This window comes from Bos indicus, chromosome 6 (assembly GCF_029378745.1).
Source record: "Bos indicus isolate NIAB-ARS_2022 breed Sahiwal x Tharparkar chromosome 6, NIAB-ARS_B.indTharparkar_mat_pri_1.0, whole genome shotgun sequence".
NCBI lineage: Eukaryota > Metazoa > Chordata > Mammalia > Artiodactyla > Bovidae > Bos > Bos indicus.
Genome location: NC_091765.1, coordinates 7,847,195 through 7,870,621, shown reverse-complemented (window position 1 = coordinate 7,870,621; position 23,427 = coordinate 7,847,195). Strand labels below are relative to the sequence as shown.

Genomic DNA, 23,427 nt, shown 5'->3' with positions numbered 1-23,427 from the left:
CCATAGTAAACTCATAACTTCAAACTCTGAGAAAGCTGGATTAAACTAAACCCTCCAATTCCTTCACTGTGTCTCTAGAAAATTTTATTTTCAGTGATTTTGCTACAGCATAAAAAAGTAAAGCCTCATAGATTCTTTTTTTCTTACATTTCTATAAACCCCTTCATGTGTTTATTTGAAGAAATCTTGGCAATTCAAAAAAAAAAAAAAAAATCAACCTGGCCTGTGTAAAGTAAAAGTGTTTACATCATTCTGTTGAGTATTCTTACAAAAGTGTACCCTTTAGTGGTATATTTATTTATGAGACATTTAACAAAGATATGATGACACTTCAGAAATTCTGAAGGGAACTCTAAGAGAGGAAAACAGTATGCTCTGTTAAATGGAAACTCACTTGAAATAAATTACATAATTATTAGGGGAGACTAGAAGAAAATCAATCACTCTCCCCAAAATAATTCTTTCTTAGAGGTTAAAATGAAAATGAAGCTAAGTATGTATACCCTCTTTCTTTATTGGTACTAAATTATTAGCTTAACTTTTGCTTCTGTGATTTCTTTTTTTTCTTCCAGTTTTATTGAGATACAATTGATACACATTCAATATTGTGTAAGTTTAAGGAGTGCAGCATGATTTGATTTACATACATCATGAAATGATTCCCACAATAAGCTTAGGGAACATCCCTCATCTCATATGGATATAAAAGAAATATTGATATAAAAAATATTTCCTTATGATCAGAATTCCTAGGATTTATTGTCTTAACAACTTTTATGTTTATCATGTCGTATATTATGTCCCTGGTACTTATTTAGAAAGTTTGTACCTTTTGACTGACTTCATCCAATTCCCACTCCCCCACCCCCCACATCTGATAAGTACAAATCTGATCTCTTTTTCTATGAGTTCGTTTGTTTTTTGAAGTATAGTTCGCCGTTCAGTTCAGTTCAGTCGCTCAAGTCATGTGCGACTCTGCGACCCCGAGGATTGCAGCACGCCAGACTTCCCTGTCCATCACCAACTCCCGCAGCTTGCTCAAACTCATGTGCATCCAGTCAGTGATGCCATCCAACCATCTCGTCCTGTGTCGTCCCCTCCTCCTCCCACCTTCAATCATTCCCAGCATCAGGGTCTTTTCCAATGAGTCGGTTCTTTGCATCCGGTGGCCAAAGTATTGGAGTTTCAGCTTCAGCATCAGTCCTTCCAATGAATATTAAGGACTGATTTCCTTTAGGATGGACTGGTTGGCTCTTCTTGTAGTCCAAGGGACTCTCAAGAGTCTTCTCCAACACTACAGTTCAAAAGCATCAATTCTTCAGCTCTCAGCTTTTTTATAGTCCAACTCTCACATCCACACCATGACTACTGGAAAAACCATAGTTTTGATTAGACGGACCTTTGTTGGTAAAGTAATGTCTCTGCTTTTTAATATGCTGTCTAGGTTGGTCATAGCTTTTCTTCCAAGGAGCAAGTGTCTTTTCATTTCACGGCTGCATTGTATAACTGACCTACAATACCATGTTAGTTTCTGTTACACGACTTAGTGATTTGATGTTTTATATGTGTTTCTGGAATTTCTTAAAGCATTAAGGCTTACTAAATTTCATTAAAGTTCTTCAAATAATTCAGCTATTCTTTTAGGATACTTGAAGAGGAATATTTGATGTCAAGAAAGGGCTTTTGCCGATGTCATTATTATGGCCTTATCAAATTTATGGTTCACCAAGGATATTTTAATCTCCTACTTTACATACAATATCAATTACTTTTTCCAGAAGAAATGTATACTGTTTGATAAAACTTCTTTTTAAGATAAGATTGATAATGTGTATTTTCAGCCCCCATATCTTCTTTTAAGGGATGTTTTCTCTCAAATAAGAATCCTCAGTCTTGGGGGGGAACTAGAAGAACTGGAGGAAGGATTCTTAGTTTACTTTTGTTGCTTTTGTTTCTTTATTGTTTCAATAAGAAAGAGAATAATGTTAATAAGATGAAAGGAAGTCAAATGGCACTTGACCTCTAACGTTGCTTGTATGTTTTATTTTCTACAATACCGTAAGATAATTGATTACCCCTACTTGGCAAATAAAGAAATTGAGGTTTGGTGAAGCTGTGTAACCTGCTGGGGTGCTATAACTAATGAAGGGCAGCACTAAGATTGAGCCCAGAACTTCTAAATTTGTGCTTCCTCCATGACACTGTCATTCCCCATCCCCGATATTCCCTGGTAAACACTGATCGTTTTATGTTGTGGGTTTGACTATCTTTATTTACCTTTAAAACAATTTTATCAAAGTATAGTTGATTTACAATGCTGTGTTAATTTCCGCTATATGCCAAAGTAATTCAGTTATACATGTATATGTATTTTTTTCATATTCTTTTCCACTATGCTTTATCACAGTATACTGAATATAGTTCCCTGTGCTACATTAATAAGACCCTGTTACTATCTATGCTATATATAATAGTCTGCATGTGCTAATGCCCAACTTCCAATCCATCCCTCCCTCTATGGCTGTCTTTGAACATGGGAAAAATAAGATTCTTTTCTCACTGTATACTTAATGAAACACTAGACTCTCCAGATCTGAGTGACTTCAGAGTGATAAGGTCATACCTCTGTTTTATGAATTACTATAAAAACAAGATCTCACTATTAACACCTTTATCCAAAGACTTTTGTACCTTTCGTTACTGTTGTTGCTGTTTGTTTCATCGCTCAGTCCTTTCTGACTCTTTTGTGACCCCACAGACTGTAGCCCACCAGGCTCCTCTGTCCATGGGATTTACCAGGCAAAAATTCTGGAATGGGTTACCATTTCCTTCTCCAGGGTGATCTTCCCAACTCAGGGATCAAACCCATGCCTCTTATATCACAGGCGGATTCTATACCACTGAACCCCTGGGAAGCCCTTTGTTACTGTAGTCATGTTTTTTCAAACTCCAAACTGTGAGATAAAGACCATCACCTTCCTGGGGTTTCTGGACCCACAGGAATATCACTAACTGGGGAAGTTTGCCTCAGCCTTGGTGTTCCATGTCTTTGTTGGAGTTTCATTTTATAGGAGCTTCCTTGGTGGCTCAGATGGTAAAGGATCCCCTTGCAATGCAGGAAACCCAGGTTTGATCCCTGGGTTGGGAAGATCCCGTGGAGAAGGGAATGACCACCTACTCGAGTATTCTTGCCTGGAGAAGCCCATGGACAGAGAAGCCTGGTGGGCTACAGTCCATGGGGTCGCAAAAAGTCAGACAAGACTGAGTGACTAACATACACACAATCATATCTATTCATTTCATAGATATGATTGATTAAGTCACTGGCCACATGGTTGAAGTCAGTATCAGAGTCTCCTCCCCTGCCTAGAGGTCAGGTTGATATAAGCTGGCTCAATGCCCCAACTCTCTAATCGGATGTTTGGTCTTTCAGGCCTGGCTAAATTCTGAACTGAGTCATTTTGTTAACATAAATTCAGATCTTTGGTCTCAGGAATCCACTATGAATAAAGGACATTCCTATCACTTAGAAAATTCCAAGGATTTAGGGCTTACCTCCCAGCAACCAGGGATGATGAAGACCAGCCAGTTTTTTAGTTATACAACAGCTGCCAACAGAGGATGATTTTAAACTCATAAACCAAATCTAAAAAACACCATGATCATCACTGAAGATTTTTCACATACCAGCCAGCAAACAATTTATATTATGAATTAAAGAGCACACTGAAAAACTAGAAAGAAATCTAGTAGCCAAATCTATAAATACTAACCAGATTTATGTAAATATGCCTATCACATTTTAGGGTGTTATCACTTCCTTAAATATGTAAGAAGAAAATTATACATGTTAGTTTAAGATTAGATCATGGATTTAAAATAGTGCATTTATATTTAGCATCCAAATATGAGACTATTTCTAAACACCACAAGGATTATGTCAAAAAAACACAGAGTTTTAAATCTGAATCTTAGTGATTACTTGCACAACCCTTTTAATTCACAATTGAAAAAAAATGAAAACTCAGCTTCCTTTACTAAAGGAGTTATTTCTTTTAAGATCTTTCATTACATAGCATGCCAGAAATACCATCATTTAATCACAGGAATGTGTTCTAATATTTACACTCTTAGCACTCAGTACCAAACCTAATTCCCTAACCTAAAGATAAATCCTGACTTGCCTAGTTTGGTTCTAGATGAAGAAGGAAATACGATTCCTTTAAATAGTAACTTTACATACATTGGGCCACCATCGATTCCATTTCTTACTTCCCTCCCCGAGTTACAGCAACTGCTACAGGACCACTCCCAGTGCCGGAGGCCTCACAGGTTCTCATAAGCTAAAAGGTCACGTGTCGATCATTAGTATTATCTTAGGAAAACACTCTTTAGATGTTTTAAAATTCTTCTCAAATTCAAGGGAATGTGTGTGTACGTGTATATACATGCATATGTGTATGTATATGTATATGTCTTTTAGTGAAAAGGTTTTAATTCCACTTCTCCAAACAAGCTCCTATTATCTGAAAAAATGCATTATTTTCTGTGTGAAATAATAGCTTATACAGCCACAGCTTTTAAAGAAGCCAGTTTAAAAACCAAAGCAAACCATTTTCTTCTAGAAACAACTCCAAAATATACTACTAAATATAAACATAGGTATACTTTATTGGAAGCCCATTTTATCTGTAAATGTAAATTCTCAATACTATAAGATAGTTAAACAAAGCATTAACTTCTATATACTGAAGAAATGGGACATTCTAACCCAAATGAACTCGAGAAAAGCATTTAGAAGTATTTTGAAATTACTTTGTAATGAAGTTTTAGATTTTCTTCCAACTATAGAATGTAGAATGTTTGTTTTTGTTTTGTTTCAGAGTGTCTGCTTGCTTTCCTGTCATTGTGCATTTTTTATTACATTAGTTCTTGTACTTGCTAATCTGAAAAATATGGAAATAGACAGCAGATTTTTAGGTCATTAGTGGAAATTTAAAATGTTCTCTTTAGAAGGATTTAAATAGAGGAAAATATTAAAAGTAAAGTACCATTTTTGAGTATACACCTGGACAAAACTATAATTCAAAAAGATACTTGTACCCTTATGTTCATAGCAGCACTATTCACAGTAGCCAAGTCATGGAAACAACCTAAATGTCCACTGACAGATGAATTGGATAGAGAAGATATGGTACCTATATACAGTGGAGTATTACTCAGCCATAAAAAAAAATAATGCCATTTGCAGCAACATGGATGCAACTCAAGATCATTATACTAAGTGAAGTAAGTTAGAAAGACAAATACTATATGATATCACTTATATGTAGTTTAAAATGAACCTATCTGCAAAACAGAAAACAGTCTCACAGACACAGAGATCAGATTTGTGGTTGCCAAGGGACAAGGAGGGAGAAAGAAGAATGGACTGGGAATTTGGGGTTTGCAGATGCCAACTATTATTTAGAATGGATAAACAGCAAAGTCCTACTGTGTAGCTGCTGCTGCTGCTAAGTCGCTTCAGTCGTGTCCGATTCTGTGCAACCCCATAGACGGCAGCCCACCAGGCCCCCACATCCCTGGGATTCTCCAGGCAAGAACACTGGAGTGGGTTGCCATTTCCTTCTCCAGTGCGTGAAAGTGAAGTCGCTCAGTCATGTCCGACTCTTCCCGACCCCAAGGACTGCAGCCTACCAGGCTCCTCCATCCATGGCATTTTCCAGGCAAGAGTACTGGATAGCACAGGAAACTAAATCCAATCTCCTGGGATAAACCATAATAGAAAAGAACATTTTAAAAAAGAATGTATATATGTATAAAACTGAGTCACTCTGCTGGTACAGCGGAGACTGGCACAACATTGTAAATCAACTACAATTTTTAAAAAGTAAAGTACCATTCTTGATTACTAGCAAGAATTTAAATAAGAAATATTACCAAGGATTTGTTGTTGTTCTTCAGTTGCTCAGTTGTGTCTGACTCTTTGTGACCCCGTGGACTGCAGCACACCAGGCTTCCCTGTCCTTCACCATCTCCTGGAGCTTGCTCAAATTCATGTCCATTGAGTCAATGATGCCATCCAACCATCTCGTCCTGTGTCGTCCCCTTCTCCTCCCACCTTCAATCTTTTCCAGCATCAGGGTCTTTTCTAATGAACTGGCTCTTTGCATCAGGTGGCCAAAGTATTGGAATTTCAGCTTCAGCATCAGTCCTTCCAATGAATATTCAGGACTGATCTCCTTTAGGATGGACTGGTTTGATCTCATTGCAGTACAAGGGACTCTCAAGAGTCCAACACCACTGTTCAAAAGCATCAGTCAATCAAGGATAGTAATAAACAACTATTTCTTCAGGAATGAAGTTACCATGTTTCTCAAATACATGACTACCAGTTTATTCCTTTTATTCTTTTGGTTTTGAGAAAGTTTTTCTGAGAAATAACACATCACTTTTTGCTTAATAAAATTGTGTTATCTTCATATTTGCATGTGGAAACATCCGAATATACGATTTAGGAAAATCTTGAAATTTTAAATTCTATACAGTGTAAATATAAATTCATAATAATAAATGTTTATTACTTGAATAATAATCTTTAACTGTAGTCTCAAAAGTGTTTTGAAGTATTACTTTTATGGGTGTTAATTTTATAGGTGTTAAATTTCTCTGCGAGTTACCATATGTCCATTCTGCAGAGAACTGACAGTTTGAGATAATTGAGAGAGTAAAAATTAGAATTGGAGGGAGGTAGTCAGTATCAGTTCACACACTTGTTCATTAATATTATTGGAGTGCTTGTTGTTGGCAAGACACTGGGCTTATAGCAGTGGGTAAAACAGAACCCAGAATTCATGGAGCTTATTGTTTAATGAGGAAGAGAAACATTAAGAAACAATTATATGGGACTTGCCTTGTGGTCCAGTGGTTAAGAATCCACCTGCCAATGCAGGGGACATGGGTTTGCTCCCTGGTCCAGGAAAATCCCACATGCTATGGAACAACTAAGCCCACAGGCCACAACTACAGAGCCCGTGTGCTGCAACTGCTGAGGCCCTGGTGCCTAGAGTCCATGCTCTGCAAGAGAGAAAGCCTGAGCACAGCAGTGATCATGACACATGACCAAAACAAGTGAATGAAAAATTGTAAAGTACTTATTAAAAGCAAGGAAATAATTATATGAAGGAATATTCCCTTACAACCTGTGCTGTGTACCATGAAAAAAGATGAGCAGTACTAAGAGAAGTCTTAATGTGGACTTAGTTTAGATTGGGACTTGTCAGTGGAGGCTTCTCTGAACATATCACAAATAAAGGAACTAAGAGAGATATCAAATCTATCTAAGTGAAGAGTTGGAGTAGGGAAATTCTAGTCTGGCAAGATCACAAGTGGGAGGATGCTGAGGGTGGAAATTGCTTGGTGACTTTCAACAAAAATTAACGTGATTAAAATACAGTAAAATGTGGAGGGTGGTACAAAACCAGGCAAGAGAGAGAAGCAAAAGTCACACCGTGCAAGATTCACAACCATTCTATGAATTTTGTGTTTTATCTTAAGTGCCAAGGAAAACCGTGGAAGGATTTTGAGCAGGACGTCACCAGGTCATATTTGGGTGTTAAAGTGTTACTCGGCTGCTATGTAGAGGATGGATTGAAAGCACACAGAGCAGAAATGGGTCGAATGGTTAGGAGGCCATGGAATAACATGGCAGGTTGGATTAAGGGAGTGATGATGATGCTGATTTTAGAACTGGAGAAAAGTGGATAGGTTTCAGATTTACACTAGAGACATACTGATAGAACATGATAATGACCTAGATTAAGAAAAGAATGAAGAAACCTGTCAAGAATAGCCTCTGTCTTTTGACACAGCAACTCATTGGTTGATAACTGATCATGTTATTTAGTCACATGGAGGAACCCTGGGGAAAGAGCCTGTCTGGTAGAGCTCGAGAGGTAGAGTTGAAGAGTTCAGTTGTGAGACTAATTAATCCCACTGGTGTTCTAAGTATTTAACATACATTTTATAGTAACATAAACATAATCCCCAACTTTTTGGCCCATGTCCTCTACTAGGGAAATTTTGATTACAGATGCTATATCTAAGATGCTACTTTCAATCAACGATTAATGAAAAGAATAAGGAGAATTAACTTTTTAATCTAAAATGTCTACTCTCTTAGACTTTTTGACCCAGATTCCAAAATAATAGTGTACTTAATTTCAAATTAAAAGATCTGGAAAAGGAAAAAAAAGATTGGAAGAGATCAGGAGTTTAGCATAAGGAATAAATCTTTTGAAACATAATAGACTGCCTTCCAGAACATATAACCTGCAATCTTAGCCCAGACTTTTCTGTGCAATAATATTTCAGGTGTTCTTCCTGGTATTGAATGCAAATTTGGGGGCCAATTTATATTGCCTTCATCTCTTTTAAAAGAGACCACCTACTAAAGAATGCTCAGTGATTCACAGGCTGGAGCCACATGGCATTGGTTGAGGGTAGACAGATCAGGGGTCCCCAAGTCCACAGTGAAAGCAGGAGAAAGGGCCTATCTTTTATTGACAGACAAAGGGTGGCCCAGTACTTTCATAATTCCACATTATAGCTGAGACACAGATTTGATCCCTGGGTCAGGAAGAGCCCCTGGAGGAGGAAATGGCAACCCATGCCTGTATTCTTGATTGGGAAATCCCATGGAGAGAGCAGCCTGGTGGGCTACATACAGTCCACGGGGTCACAAAGAGTCCGATATGACCGAGCACACACACACCACTAGCTTTTTATCATGGCCATGGCCCAAAACTCAGCTTCAAAAAGATACATCGTCCATGGGCATGTGGTACTATCTAGTGTAATCTAGTTAATATCATTGAGTTAAGGAGGATGATAGCGTATTTAAAAATGGAGGCAGGCCAATAATGACAACAGTACTAAACAGCAGTCATTGAATGTGCATCGTGTTTCAGGAGCTATACTCAACGCTTTCCATGTATTATATTACTGAATTTCTTCCAAACCCCTTGTGAGGTTTACAGGTCATAAATCATTCTCCAAAGACCACATAGGTGGTAAATGCTAGAGTGAAATGGCAAGATCTGTTTGACTCCAGAGTGGAGTTTGCCTCAGTGCCTCACTGCATCAGCATACAAATCAAAGATGAGATTAAAGAACCTCAGTAGTTCTTTAGAGATAAGAGCTAGAACTAAAAACAGAAATTGTGGTATGTTGGTTTGCAAATATTTGGGAATATTCTGGCTTTCCAGGTGGTGCAGTGGTAAAGCATCCGCCTGCCAATGCGGGAGATGCAGTTCGATCCCTAGGCGGAAGATCCCCTGGAGAAGGAAATGGCAACCCACTCCAGTGTTCTTGCCTGGGAAATATCCCAAAATAAGGGGAATGTCTCTGCTGTATTGGACGGTCCTTTCCTAACACGGTGTTCTGAAGAGATAGCTGACCACTTACAGGTATTTAAAAACTACCTTGAGCTTTCTGTCAGCATAATTTCTCACACATTTGAGATACTTGAATTTTATAACATCACTCCTGTCATTGTGAATTTCATTCTTGCTTCCTCGTATACCCTTTTAAAAGCTGTTTACCTGTAATTGTTCACCATTTTCCTTTAAATTTCTGTGGTTGAAATTCACTTGCTTTCCACTGGTCCATTATCACTACATCCCTGTTCTTAAACCACTTTAGATAAATATTTCACTGACTTTTTCTAACACAAAGTATATGTTGGTAATTTTTAGTTGAAAAAAAAATGCCATAGCTTGAGTTTTTAAAAACCAAGGGGGAAAAAAGAAGTATTTCAATTCACTTTGTGTGAAATTCAATTTTTTTTGGTTAAAAATGATTTTATTCCATGTTCTTCACATTTATAGTGTTTCTATCAAGTGGTCAGTTGTCAATCACATTTCCCCCCCTTTAAAAGTTTTTGTTTGGTTTTGCTATTTTTAAGACTTTATCATTGCTTTTAGTTTTTACAGCTTTGCTCTGTAAATGTCGATTTTTTTAAAACTTACCTTGCTCTGAAGTTTAACAGATTTCTTAATCTGTTAAACTTCAGATCCCTGTACAATGTACAGTATCCCTTCAGTTTTGGGAAATTACTATTCACTATTTCTTCAATTGCTGCTTCTGATTCTAAATGACATAATAATAATTGCCTGCTAATATGCTTGGAGAAGGCAATGTCACCCCACTCCAGTACTCTTGCCTGGAAAATCCCATGGACAGAGGAGCCTGGAAGGCTGCAGTCCATGGGGTCACTGAGGGTCGGACACAACCAAGCGACTTCACTTTCACTTTTCACTTTCATCCATTGGAGAAGGAAATGGCAACCCACTCCAGTGTTCTTGCCTAGAGAATCCCAGGGACGTGGGAGCCTGTTGGGCTGCTGCCTATGGGGTCGCACAGAGTCAGACACGACTGAAGTGACTTAACAGCAGCAGCTAATATACTAAAGTCACTTCAGTTGTGTCTGACTCTTTGTGACCCCCATGGACTGTAGCCCCCCAGGCTCATCTGTCCATGGGATTCTCTAGGCAAGAATACTGGAGTGGGTTGCCATTTCCTTCTCCAGGGGATCTTCCCAACCCAGGGGTCAAACCCGTGTCTCTTATGTCTCCTGCATTGGCAGGCAGGTTCTTTACCACTAGCATCACCTAGGAAGCCCAGATAATAATTGCCTAGTTATGGTAATTTCTAGCAAAGATGCAAATACAGTGAAGAACATGGAAATTCCCTTCCACCCTTCAGAAACACAAGTATAATCCACTCCATCTCTCAGTCCACCCATTCTCTTCCTCACAGCAACGGTGTGGCAGCTCCCTTTCCAGCATCCTAAACTACAGCTGACTGAGCTGAGTTCTGAATGATGAAGACTTACAAGTTAAGAGAAAAGGGGTATTCCAGTTAGGTAGATAAAATGTACAATGTACAGCAAAGATGTAAAGGGAATCATCAGAAATTAGGGTGGGGAGATGAATGCAAATAGGATGCAATGCAAATAATCTACGTTAGGTAGGTTGGGACCAAATTTTGAGAGCCTTTTCTGCCGTACTAAGGAATCTGATAGATACTTAAGGGATGACAAATCACTGGCAACCCATGAGCCTTCTGTGCTTAGGTGCTCAGACACTTCTTTCACCTCCTATTAATATTTAGGTTGAAAAGCAAAACTTGCCATGCCTTTTCCATTTTATCCATATCCATTTGTAGCATATTTCTATAATTCCTGATACTATGGTTCTCTGTATGTGAAATTGTGCTTTGGTATGAAGAAAAACCACAACTAATTCAAGTCTATTTGGGTGGAACTTTTGAAAAATACAAGTAGAAAAATAAAATATCATTTAGGAGAAAAAAATACATGTCTGCCACTGAAGCTATTCTTCTATTAAAAGGCATTTCATGTTATACGCAAAAGACACTTAGCATTAGTGGGCCATCTGAAATGAAGAAGAATAATTACAATTATACAAAGTTGTCTCAAGCCCCCTCCAAAATAGCCCAGTTGTCACATAGATTTATGTTTGGAATTTCGAGACTTGGTCAGGACCAAGTGAATAGAAGGAGGAGGAGCTGGGAGAGAAGGGGGACAGAGAGGGAGTGTGAGTGTTTAATTTAGAAAATTTTTAAGCTGGATTCATTTTATATACCAAAGCTGGATTTCAAATCGACTCAGTTTCCAGATTGTTAGGTTCTTTCAGTACTTCCTACTTCACTGTAACCAAGCTTTGGCTTCAAAGAAAATTGGTCTATAAAATTTTTACTGCATTTTCTAGTCAAAAGTGTGTGCTTCTACCATGGCAGGGGACACTGTCTGTTACTGGCCCTCTCCTTGAGAAACCAACAGAAATGCGGGAAAGTTGGTAGAAACTGGGATACAGGCAAAGTAAAATCCTGTTAGCAAGTCTAATGAATGCAGAGTGTGTTCTGTCCCTCTTGGAAGCGTTGGTTTTATTTTGTGGGAAGTACTGAGTGTTCTTTACAGTAAGTGTTTGTCATGTAAGTTACTGAGATGGTGAGGAGAGAAGAGGATGTGGCCGCTACAGGATACAGTGAATGCAGGCTCTTTCACGTTATTCATTAAAGTCGCCAGTCCTTCTCACCACCTCTTAATACAAACCCATCATCATTGAGACTGGTGGGATGGCTGTCGGGCTTCATGAAGTCTAGAGGTCTTCATGTTCATCACTTTAATTTTACCATATAATTAAGTAATGATGGACTGAAGCAAATGTATTTATAGCATATGTGAAAATCCTGGGGTAAAAATAGGATGCCGATCAATCTTCCCACATCCTAACGAACATCTGCTTGGTCTTAGGAGCATGGCATTCCTACTGACATGGGCTATGCAGTGGCCCCTCACCATTCAGGCGTCTATCCTGTACATGTTCAGCTATATGAAGCCTGGAAGAAGGTTTGGAATATTAGAATCACCAGCACTGAAGAATATCCACACCTGAAGCCAGCTAGATACCGGAGGGGCTTCATCCACAAAAACATCATGGTGAGCATCTGTGGTTTGGGTAGGGCACACCACATTCTGCCAGAAAGAAGCAAAGAGAAGAGCGACGTATTAACAGCTTAACAGAGGGAAAGCTCCATGCAGCAGGAAGCATAGTTTTCAGATCCAAGCGAAGGATGTTTCAGTTACAGTCACTTTTTTTTCAGTTCTTCAAACATAACTTTAAAGTGTTATTTTACTGACACTACTGCTAATAAGCAGGCACTGATGTCAAACCACTAAGGAGACATTACATCTAACTTGCAGATAATTTATAGAAGCCATCATTTCTTCAGTTACTTAGCATGTAAAACTAACACCGTCTCTCTGCATATTAACCATGCCACTCTTTTACAAGCCAAACTGTCCTCTTTATCAATGTCAGACTAAAAAAAAAAAAATCTCAGGTATTTACAAGAAGCCACATGTCCTGCATAATTATTAACAAGTCATAATATAGAGTACAAATGAGAGATGATGTTAAGTCATTTGTTATCTATTGTCAAATTCTCTCCGAAGTGTCTCTATTTGGTTTTGTGTTTTTACACTGGTGACAAATATATATTGTCAAAAGATATTGTTACTTAATACTTTGTGAGGCCTCTCAAAGTAAGTAATTAGGAAAAAATCCTAATTTTTCCCCAAATCAGAAGGTCTAAAGAGTACTGTGGTGTTAGGCATAGGTCTCCTGATTTAGACACACGTTTAGACACACATTTAGATCACACCCATGTTCTGATCATCTGGGTTTTGATGATCTGTCTACAAATCAAACTCATGAAACCACCTCAAATGAAACCTATTATCTTCCCTTCATTCCAGCTATTGGTCCTGCTATTCCTAATTCAGTTTTAGCGATTTGAACATTGCACTACCCACCCCATGTCCAATCAAGTCTCTACTTTCCATCAATAATTCCTTCATAATATTGTAATATTCACTACCTATCTCTTTCTGTAATATTTATTGCCTTTACTCTTATTTGTAAACCACAGGGCTGATTCCTATTTCATCTATTTACAGCTTCTATCCACCCCCTACCACAGTCCATCCCATGGACAGTGCCAACCTTTTAATCCTAAAATGCTGCCTTCACCTTGACCTTCCTAACCTATTCTTTCCAGTTGTTTCCACACCCTTTAACTTGCTCTGCAGGGACCTAAAAACAATTTAAACTAAGTCTGCCTTTCTAGCTCCTATTTTCCCGTAGTTAGCACAGACTCACTCCAGCCAAAAAGATCTGCAGCAGTATCACTGTGTCCATACCTCTGTCACCCTTTCAACCTTGGAAGACTTTCTGACCACTCTCTACCTATTCCTATTCCATTTATTCCTCAGTATCAAGTCCCGTATCTTATAGAACATGAAGCACCTTGGTGTATGTCTAGCAGTTCAACACCTGGGTCCGGCCTACACTGGTCTTATTCTCCTCTGAATTCCCATAACATATCATCTTGTAACTCCACTGGGAACATAAAGACTTACCACATTTCAAGCTGTTTGTGCCCTAACTGGAGACTATGAGGCTGCAGTCCTATTGTGTTATAGGGCAATTCAGAAGGAACTGATGGAAAACCAAGACATCCCATCCTAATCCCTGGTTGTTAAATGTGACTCTCTGAAGAGAGCCAGAAACCTCAAAGCAATTAGATTACAGACCTGCTTATTTACTTACTCTTTCTAATGGAGATACCCACTGGTAGAGACTCCCACCAATCCTCCCAGCAGCCTCATGGGTGGCATTTACCAGGAACGCTTATTGGCAGTTGCTCTGGATTCAGGCCTTGCTTGTGCATGCGTGCTCAATTGCTCAGTCATTTCTGACTCTTTGCGACTCTTTGGACTATTGCCCTCCAGGCTCCTCTGTCCACGGGATTTTTCAGGCAAGAATACTGGAGAGGGTTGCCATTTTCTCCTCTAGGAGATCTTCCTGACCCAGGGATTGAACCCACATCTCCTTCATTGCAGGCAGATGCGACCCCATGGACTGTAGCCTAACCAGGTTCCTCCGTCCATGGGATTTTCCAGGCAAGAAAACTGGAGTGGGTTGCCATTTCCTTCTCCACTGAGCCATCAGGGAAGCCCTAACTCAGGCCTTACATATAGGATATTGGCTTTAGGTCCATTAGCGGAGATTCTTGGAGAAGGCAATGGCAACCCACTCCAGTACTCTTGCCTGGAAAATACCATGGACGGAAGAGCCTGGTAGGCTGCAGTCCATGGGGTCGCTAAGAGTCGGACATGACTGAGCGACTTCACTTCCACTTTTCACTTTCATGCATTGGAGAAGGAAATGGCAACCCACTCCAGTGTTCTTGCCTGGAGAATCCCAGGGACAGGGAGCCTGGTGGGCTGCCATCTATGGGGTGGCATAGAGTCGGACATGACTGAAGCAACTTAGCAGCAGCAGCAGCAGCAGCGGAGATTCTTGTGATTATGGTTTTCATAACCATCTCCTAGTTAGTTAGGATCAGCAGCTATAAGGTTTCCAGGGGCTTATCAATATATGAGAGTTTGAATTTGATAGTGTTACACTCCCAGAAACAGTTCTAGAGAGCAGAATGCCTAAAACCTCTCTTATTCCTTATCTAACACAAGAGAGCTATTTCCGGAAACATGTTCAGTGTCCTGTAGCACTGGAATGAGGGAGCAAAGCAATGGGATATTAGCCTCCTACACACTCATGGTCTCCTCAGCCTCCTTCGGTGGCCCACTGACCCTCCTAGGGCTCACAGTGACTCTCATCCTCTCAGCAACCATGATCCTCCCCACAGTTGCAGGGTAAAGCCTAACACTTCCTCTTCCCTCTGTTCAAATACACTTCTGTCTCTCTCCATTGCATAGAATCAGCTAGATAATCAAGTCCCAAAGTTGGCTCTTTATGTTACCACAGTTTTTCAAGCAAGATATTCAAACTAAATCCTAAAAGTGACTCAGAATCATGCATATTTAAAATGTAAAATTAACCTGGCATTTAATTACATGTAGGCATTTCATTATTTAGCTTTGGGATAATTCTCTCTACCTTCCATACACTTTAAATCCTTCTTGAATATAAAGGATATACCATTGTGTTCTCCCACCTGGACTTGCATAGAATTTTGAATTGGTATTTGTGAAATAACTGCTATTTCCAGGAAATTGTATTTCTATAAGTTATTAAGGAATATATTTGATTTGGTTAGAATATTTTGGCACTTAGTTCTCTTTTGTTGTTGATTCTGTGTATAACATTATGAGAATATATAATGCTTTTAAACATAAACATCATCAGAGCTAATACTCTGCAATTAATCTGAAGTTCTCTGAATGATCTCATCAAGATAAAATAGCTTCTAAGGATATAACTTTAACCAGTTTACCAAAATAAATAGGATATGTTCAGTTTTGATTTACACAGCAATATATAATATATTGATTGAGCTGAGAATCATGTTTTCTAAGAAAACTTTCAAGGACTAGATTGAAATTTATTATAATGCACATTCAAATGAAAGAAAAAGAGCCAGTATATTTCTAGGGAATTGCAAAGCATGGGGAGTCCTGTACAGTAATATTTTGACAACACTAACTGAACCAACTGTGCTTTAAGAATCAAGACAGAAAAAACTGAAGATTGATTACTTAGGACAATAAGCTGAAGACTTGCCTTTTTAAAATTCTGTAAAACTTGTATCTTTCCTAAATATATTCATTTATTTTCTACCACTTCAAGTAAATAATGATAAATGCAGATGATAAAGAGGTCATTAAATAAAATTTAGCTAAAGATTATACCAGCTTGCACAGCTTTTGCTCACCCTTTTAGAATTATACTGCCATTTTACCAGGAAAGTCGTAAGAATTTGAAAAAAAAAAATCCTTATCATAAATATGTGTAATTGAAATAAATAATGGCTCTATATACAAAAGATAAAAGAATACTTTTTACTAAGTGACCTTTTTATCATTTTGTTTGTGATACATTATAAAAATTGCTAACCAAATGCATAATCTCTTTATTTCTCTTGGAACTGGCAGTCTTCAGACTTAGAATCTGGGGCTATTACTACAACCTACAGTGGTCCTGTCAGAGTAGAGCAGAAACTATGACTTGTGTCTCAAATATTTGTTCTAATTTAAAATGTTATTTCCTAAGACTCATATTAGGTTACTAATTGACTTCATTTTCTAATGCATGTGTAGAATTTGATAGAAGTATTATCCTTAAATTTTTTGCCGTACTAGAATTACAATGTATAGCACAGGCAAATCCAATATGTTTAAATTTCATTTTTACTTTTTTTGTTTTATTTCATAAGATGCTGGAACATACTAGGTTTCATAACAGAAGTAATGACTTGGAGATTTAAAATAGATAAGTGGCTAAAATAATTCAAAGTCTGTCTTAGTTTTCATATAGTTCTTCCACTGTCTTCAGTATTCCTCCCATAGTGATCTCATCCCCACTTTCCAAATTATGAAGGAATTGGGGGATGAAGGATCTCAGAGATAAAGAATCCACCTGCAATGCAGGAGACTCAGGTTCGATCCCCGTGTTGGGAAGATCCCCTGGAAAAGAAATGGCAACCCATTTCGGTATTCTTGCCTGGGAAATCCCACAGACAAAGGAGCCTGGCAGGCTATAGTCCATGGGGTCGCAAGAGTTGGACATGACTTGGCCACTAAACCACCACAGTAAAGAGTTGAATAATGATACCAACTTTATCTTCCATGAGGGAAGAAGCTATGTCAGCATATTAATTGATTGAAGGGAATTTTTTCCTTACTTGTTCTTTCTTCCTTCAGGTTCTTCCGAGACAAACCTGTGGGCTTTTCACTCACACGATTTTCTATAAAGAATATCCAGGAGGTCCTAAAGAGCTGGACAAGAGTATTCAGGGAGGTGAACTTTTCTTCACTGTGGTCCTCAACCCAGTAAGTACTTTGAGCTTTTCTTCAAATAGATAATGAAAAGTGACAAAACAGATGAAAAACAGGCCAGGGTTTTGGTAGTTATCAGCCAAGTCAATATGAAGGCTCAGTTATAAAACAGTAATTAATAACTAAATGGAACCACATTTAGTAATGGGGGCAAACTAATTCTTCAAGTAGTAATGAGATGAGGAACTTACAGAAGAACCAAGGAAGGGCTCTAGCAAGCCCTTCTCTGCATTGGAAAGTGACCAAAATTCAGATATTCTTGCTTTTATGCAGAATAAAATTTTCACCTATGAAACTCTTTTGTTCCTAATGGGACCAGTTTTTCATTTAGGTGACTATACCTCTATTTTTATCTTACTTAAAGTAAAAGTAGAAGTGAAATGGGAGAGGAATTAGGTAAGCAAATATGGTCATTGCTGAAACATTCATGTTAGTTCTTGTTTTGCTCTGTCTCAGGCCAGGGCAGAGCAGCCTCTTCTGTCGGGCTACTACTATTCTTTCTCCTTTACTTCTTAATAGCAAGGTGCCAGCTCCCAAAGGAACCATTTGTATGTATTTCTGTTTGAGGCAAGTGTCATAGAGTTTATGAGAAATAACTAATGGAAGTAAGGTGTATAAGGAAAAGAAGGGATTTTTATTTCCCTTCTGAAAATCACTGATATAAAATGTAAACCTGTGTTTGTTTATTGTAAATTTGTCCCTAATGTCAGCAATATTCAAGATTTTTTTAAATTTTATTTTATTTTTAAACTTTACATAATTGTATTAGTTTTGCCAAATATCAAAATGAATCCACCACAGGTATACATGTGTTCCCCCTCCTGAACCCTCCTCCCTCCTCCCTCCCCATACCATCCCTCTGGATCGTCCCAGTGCACTAGCCCCAAGCATCCAGTATCGTGCATCGAACCTGGACTGGCAACTCGTTTCTTACATGATATTTTACATGTTTCAATGTCATTCTCCCAAATCTTCCCACCCTCTCCCTCTCCCACAGAGTCCATAAGACTGTTCTATACATCAGTGTCTCTTTTGCTGTCTCGTACACCGGGTTATTGTTACCATCTTTCTAAATTCCATATATATGCGTTAGTATACTGTATTTATGTTTTTCCTTCTGGCTTACTTCACTCTGTATAATAGGCTGCAGTTTCATCCACCTCATTAGAACTGATTCAAATGTATTCTTTTTAATGGCTGAGTAATACTCCATTGTGTATATGTACCACAGCTTTCTTATCCATTCATCTGCTGATGGACATCTAGGTTGCTTCCATGTCCTGGCTATTATAAACAGTGCTGCGATGAACATTGGGGTACACGTGTCTCTTTCCCTTCTGGTTTCCTCAGTGTAAAAAATGTAATTCTCCAAATGAGAAAAAAAGTTCTAAGAACCCTCTCTTGACCTTAATTTTACCAGTCTTGCAATCAAAATTGCAGATATTTTTCATTGTCTACTAGTATTCAATAGCTAACTATTTCTCAGCTCCTAGAAAATGAGATAGAAGTAAGTAAGGGTAACTCATCTTTGGGCAAAATCAACACATATATCCAAAAATCACTATAGTCTGAATTTGTATGGCATTTGGCCTTTTGGAAGTTTATTAACCTTCCTACTGGCAAAAATATAAATAATTCTGATTTATATATCATAAATAACCTGGTTCTCTATCTTCTTTACAAATAGAAGTCTCTTTGGAATCATCTCATATGGTTTTCTTCTTTTTTTCCCTCAGTTCAACCCAAAGAGTTAAACCAATGCCTGATTGTAAACTGAAAACTCAGTTAAAATATTCTTAATATGGTAACATTATCACCATAATTTTAAGACTCCTTAATCTACAATCTGTAAAATTCTAATGTTTTCTATTTCCTTTCATCAAAGAGCAGTGGGACTGTGAACAGGTAATCGCTTATTTGATTTTTTTAAACAACAGTTGCTTTGGCACTTAAGAAATTCTTAGTAGTATTGTAATTTCAGAACTTTCTAAACCAAATTAGTTGTATTTAACATAGAAGAATTCAAAACTAGATCATTCATGACCAATTGTTGTTGTTGTTCAGTTGCTAGGTCGTGTCTAACTCTTTGTGACCCCATGAACTGCAGCATGCCAGGTTTTCCTGTCTTTCACTATCTCCCAGAGTTTGCTCAAACTCATGTCCATTGAGTTGGTGATGCCATCCAACCATCTCATCCTCTGTCACCCCCTTCTCCTCTTGCCCTCAATCTTTCCCAGTATCAGGGTCTTTTCCAGTGAGTCAGCTCTTCACATTAGGTGGTCAAAGTATTGGAGCTTCAGCTTCAGCACCAGTCCTTCCAATGACTATTCAGGGTTGATTTCCTTGAGGATTGACTGGTTGGATCTCCTTGCAGTCCAAGGGACTCTCAAGAGTCTTCTCCAGCACCACAATTCGAAATCATCAATTCTCCAGTACTCAGTCTTCTTTATGGTCCAACTCTCACATCCACATGGAATGTGGAAAAACCATAGCTTTGAGTATATGGACCTTTGTCAGCAACGTGATGTCTCCACTTTTTAATACACTGTCTAGATTTGTCATAGCTTTTCTTCCAAGGAGAACTGTCTTTTATTTTTTTTTTCTGATTTAATTAATTTTATTTTATTTTTAAACTTTACATAATTGTATTAGTTTTGCCAAATATCAAAATGAATCCACCACAGGTATACATGGAGGAGGGTTCAGGATGGAGAACTGTCTTTTAATTTCATGGCTTCAGTCAGTCCACAGTGATTTTGGAGTCTAGGAAAATAAAATCTGTCACTGTTTCCACTTTTCTCCCATCAACTTGCCATGAAATGATGGGACCAGATGCCATGATCTTCATTTTTTGAATGTTAAGCTTTAAGCCAGGTTTTTCACTCTCCTCTTTCACCCTCATCAAGAGGTTCTTTAGTTTCTCTTTGCTTTCTACCATTAGGGTGGTATCATCTGCAAATCTGAGGTTGCTAATATTTCTCCTAGTGATCTTCCTTCCAGCTTGGGATTCATCCAGCCCAACATTTCACCTGATGTACTTTGTAAATAGGCAGGGTGATAAGATAAAGCCTTGATGTACTCCTTTCCCAATTTGGAACCAGTCCATTATTCCATGTCCAGTTCTAGCTGTTACTTCTTGACCTGAATACAGGTTCCTAAGGAGGCAGGTAAGGTGGTCTGGTATTCCCATCTCTTTAAGAATTTTCCACAGTTTGTTGTGATCCACATAGTCTAAGGCTTTAGTCAATGAGGCAGAAGTATATATTTTTTTAATTCCCTTGCTTTTTCTATGATCCAACCAATGTTAGCAATTTGATTTCTGGTTCCTCTGCCTTTTCTAAATCCAGCTTATACATCTGGAAGTTCTCGGTTCATATACTGTTGAAGCCTAACTTGAAGGATATTGAGCATTACCTTGCTAGCATGTGAAATTAGCACAACTGTAGAGTAGTTTGAACATTCTCTGGCATTTCCTTTGGGATTGAAATGAAAACTGACCTTTTCTAGTCCTGTGGCCACTGGTGAGTTTTCCAAATATGCTAGCATATTGACAACAGTACTTTAACACCATCATATTTTAGGATTTTTAAATAGCTCAGCTGGAATTCCATCACCTCCACTAGCTTTGTTCATAATAAGGCTTCCTAAAGCCTGCTAGGCTTCACCCTCCAGGATGTCTGGCTGTAGTGAGTGACCACACCATGGTGGTTATCTGGGTCATTAAGACCTTTTTCGTACAGTTCTTCTGTGTATTCTTGCCACTTCTTAATCTCTTCTACTTCTGTTAGGTCCATACCACTTCTGTCCTTTATTGTGCCCATCTTTGTATGAAATGTTCCCTTGGTATCTCCAATTTCCTTGAAGATATCCCAAGTCTTTCCCATTTTATTGTTTCCTCTATTTCTTTGCATTGGTCATGTCTGATATATTTACAAATATTTATTTTTTACTAATTAAAAACCGTATTATTATCTTAACTGAAAAAAATCTCATAGTAAAGCTTATGTTAATCTTGAACACTAATTTGGACTAAACTAACTGAACAAACCCTTCAAATGTTTAGCAAAGTTTGCTACTTTTCAGGCCTTTATCAGTAACCTTTGGCAAATTTGTCTTGCTGAGGAGATTCACAGGGAATAAACAGGAGAAAAAAACTTCCCAAAACTTGTTCTTTTCTGATTCAGAAAACCTTCAGTAGACAATTACTTTCAGATAAATCCTGGGATTCAAAATAAATGACAGACCTTGTTAGATACCAAAATATATTCAAGGAATCCAAATTAACTTCATCTGGCACGCAAACTCCAATTTTTGGAAGCAACTGTAGTTCCCTAGAGACTTGCGGTTAAGACGCGCGCTTCTAGACTCAGCCCACGTCTTAGCCAAGGAAGGGCTACTATCATTAGTTAGCAAGGGCTGCTGGCAGAACGGAGTGAGGAGTGTTTCCCACGGCCTGTTTCCCATGAGTTCTCCATCCCGAAATAAAATGTCTGGATAAAGTTTGTGTTAAAACTAAGAAAGGTCCTACTGTATAACACATGGAACTCTGCTCAGTGTTATATGGCAGCCTGGATATGGAAGGGGAGTTTGGGGGAGAAGGATACATGTAGAGGTATTGCTGAGTCCCCTTGCTGTCCACCTGAAACTATCACAACGTTGTTAACTGGCTATGCCCCAAAACAAAATACAGAGTTTTTTTAAAAAAGAAAAGAAGATGAAACGTCCAGGTACAAGTAGGCATGCTAGTAATTTAGCACATGACACTTTTTAAGGACTGAATGAGAATGAGAAATTCTGATAGAATCAAGTAGTTATTAGCTACAGGAAAGAAAAAAATTATACCAGATTTGAAAGATAGTAATTATGAGCTTCAGTGATACTCCAGACCTTGATAAGAAGTCGTATTTCATATGTGAATGAATGAAATTTAGTGTCCAACAGTGGGGTAGGGGTACTACAAGAGCAAATTGTGTTCCCCCCACAGTGGAATGCATTCAGCCATTAAGAAATACATTGTATAATAATTTTTAATGATATAGAAAATATTTATATTTAATGAAAAAAGTAAGTTATTAGAAAACTAGATGTGAGCATGCAACTAAACTAGAATGAATTCAGCAGAATGTTAACAATGGTTGCCCCAGATCAAAGAGTAAAGATGATTTTCGCTCATTTGCCTAATTTTTATAGATCTACATTGAACATGTATACTCTTAAAACCAGCACACACACATAAAATGTTACATTAAAGACAACAATAATAAAGAATTATGTAACACTAACAGTGAAGGATATAAAATGTAATTATTTATTTAGTGATATATCAGAGGGAGAATTAGTATTTACTCATTGCAGTTGTTCCCTATCTGTCCCATGTCACCTAACACCTGCCTCGCTGCACAGTTATTTGTGTACATATATAGCACCTTTTCTCCTATATGAGAGGACATTCTTGCAGAATGACCTATGTGTCTTTCATTTTTGTGCTTCCCATGGTATCTGGATTAATGTTTTAAATCTAGTAAGAGGTCACTAAATGTTTTCTAAATGATTAACTAAACGCAAAAATAGCTATGTTTTAGGACCATCGCTTGACTTAGGGGCATATCCAAATGTGAGTTACAATAAGCCTGGTTTTAATATAACTACATTCTAGCAGATTCTCTGCTTTCAAGAGAAAGAAATTCAGGATCCAGGAAATTTTTACGGGGCCCTAAATGTTTGGCAGGTTTTTACAAGTGATGATGAATTAGCCTGACGTGGAACAATGGATAATTAAAGCTGGAAAGAACCACAAAATTCCTCTACTTGATCACCCAGTTTTAGACTCAAGACCACGCCTGTGTTTTTCTGAAGAGAACCTCAGCCTTCGTGACTCTGGGTTTGGTGCTTCCACCACTGCAACACACTGCTTCTGCACTCCTGGGTAAACTGGCCTTGATGTGATGCACGTCACCTCTGAATAGGACTCAGTTACCTGGTAC

General features: G+C 38.2%; 1 protein-coding gene across 5 annotated transcripts in view; it reads left to right on the top strand.

Moving 5' to 3' along the window:
* Nucleotides 1–23,427, top strand: part of LOC109560231 (bifunctional heparan sulfate N-deacetylase/N-sulfotransferase 3) — a 188,176-nt gene that overhangs the window by 93,876 nt on the left and 70,873 nt on the right. For all 5 annotated transcript variants that reach the window (XM_019962273.2, XM_070791019.1, XM_070791021.1 and 2 more), the window contains 2 exons: nucleotides 12,338–12,523; nucleotides 17,309–17,437. In XM_019962273.2, the coding sequence (XP_019817832.2) occupies nucleotides 12,338–12,523; nucleotides 17,309–17,437 (315 nt within the window). The remainder of the gene's footprint in view (nucleotides 1–12,337; nucleotides 12,524–17,308; nucleotides 17,438–23,427) is intronic.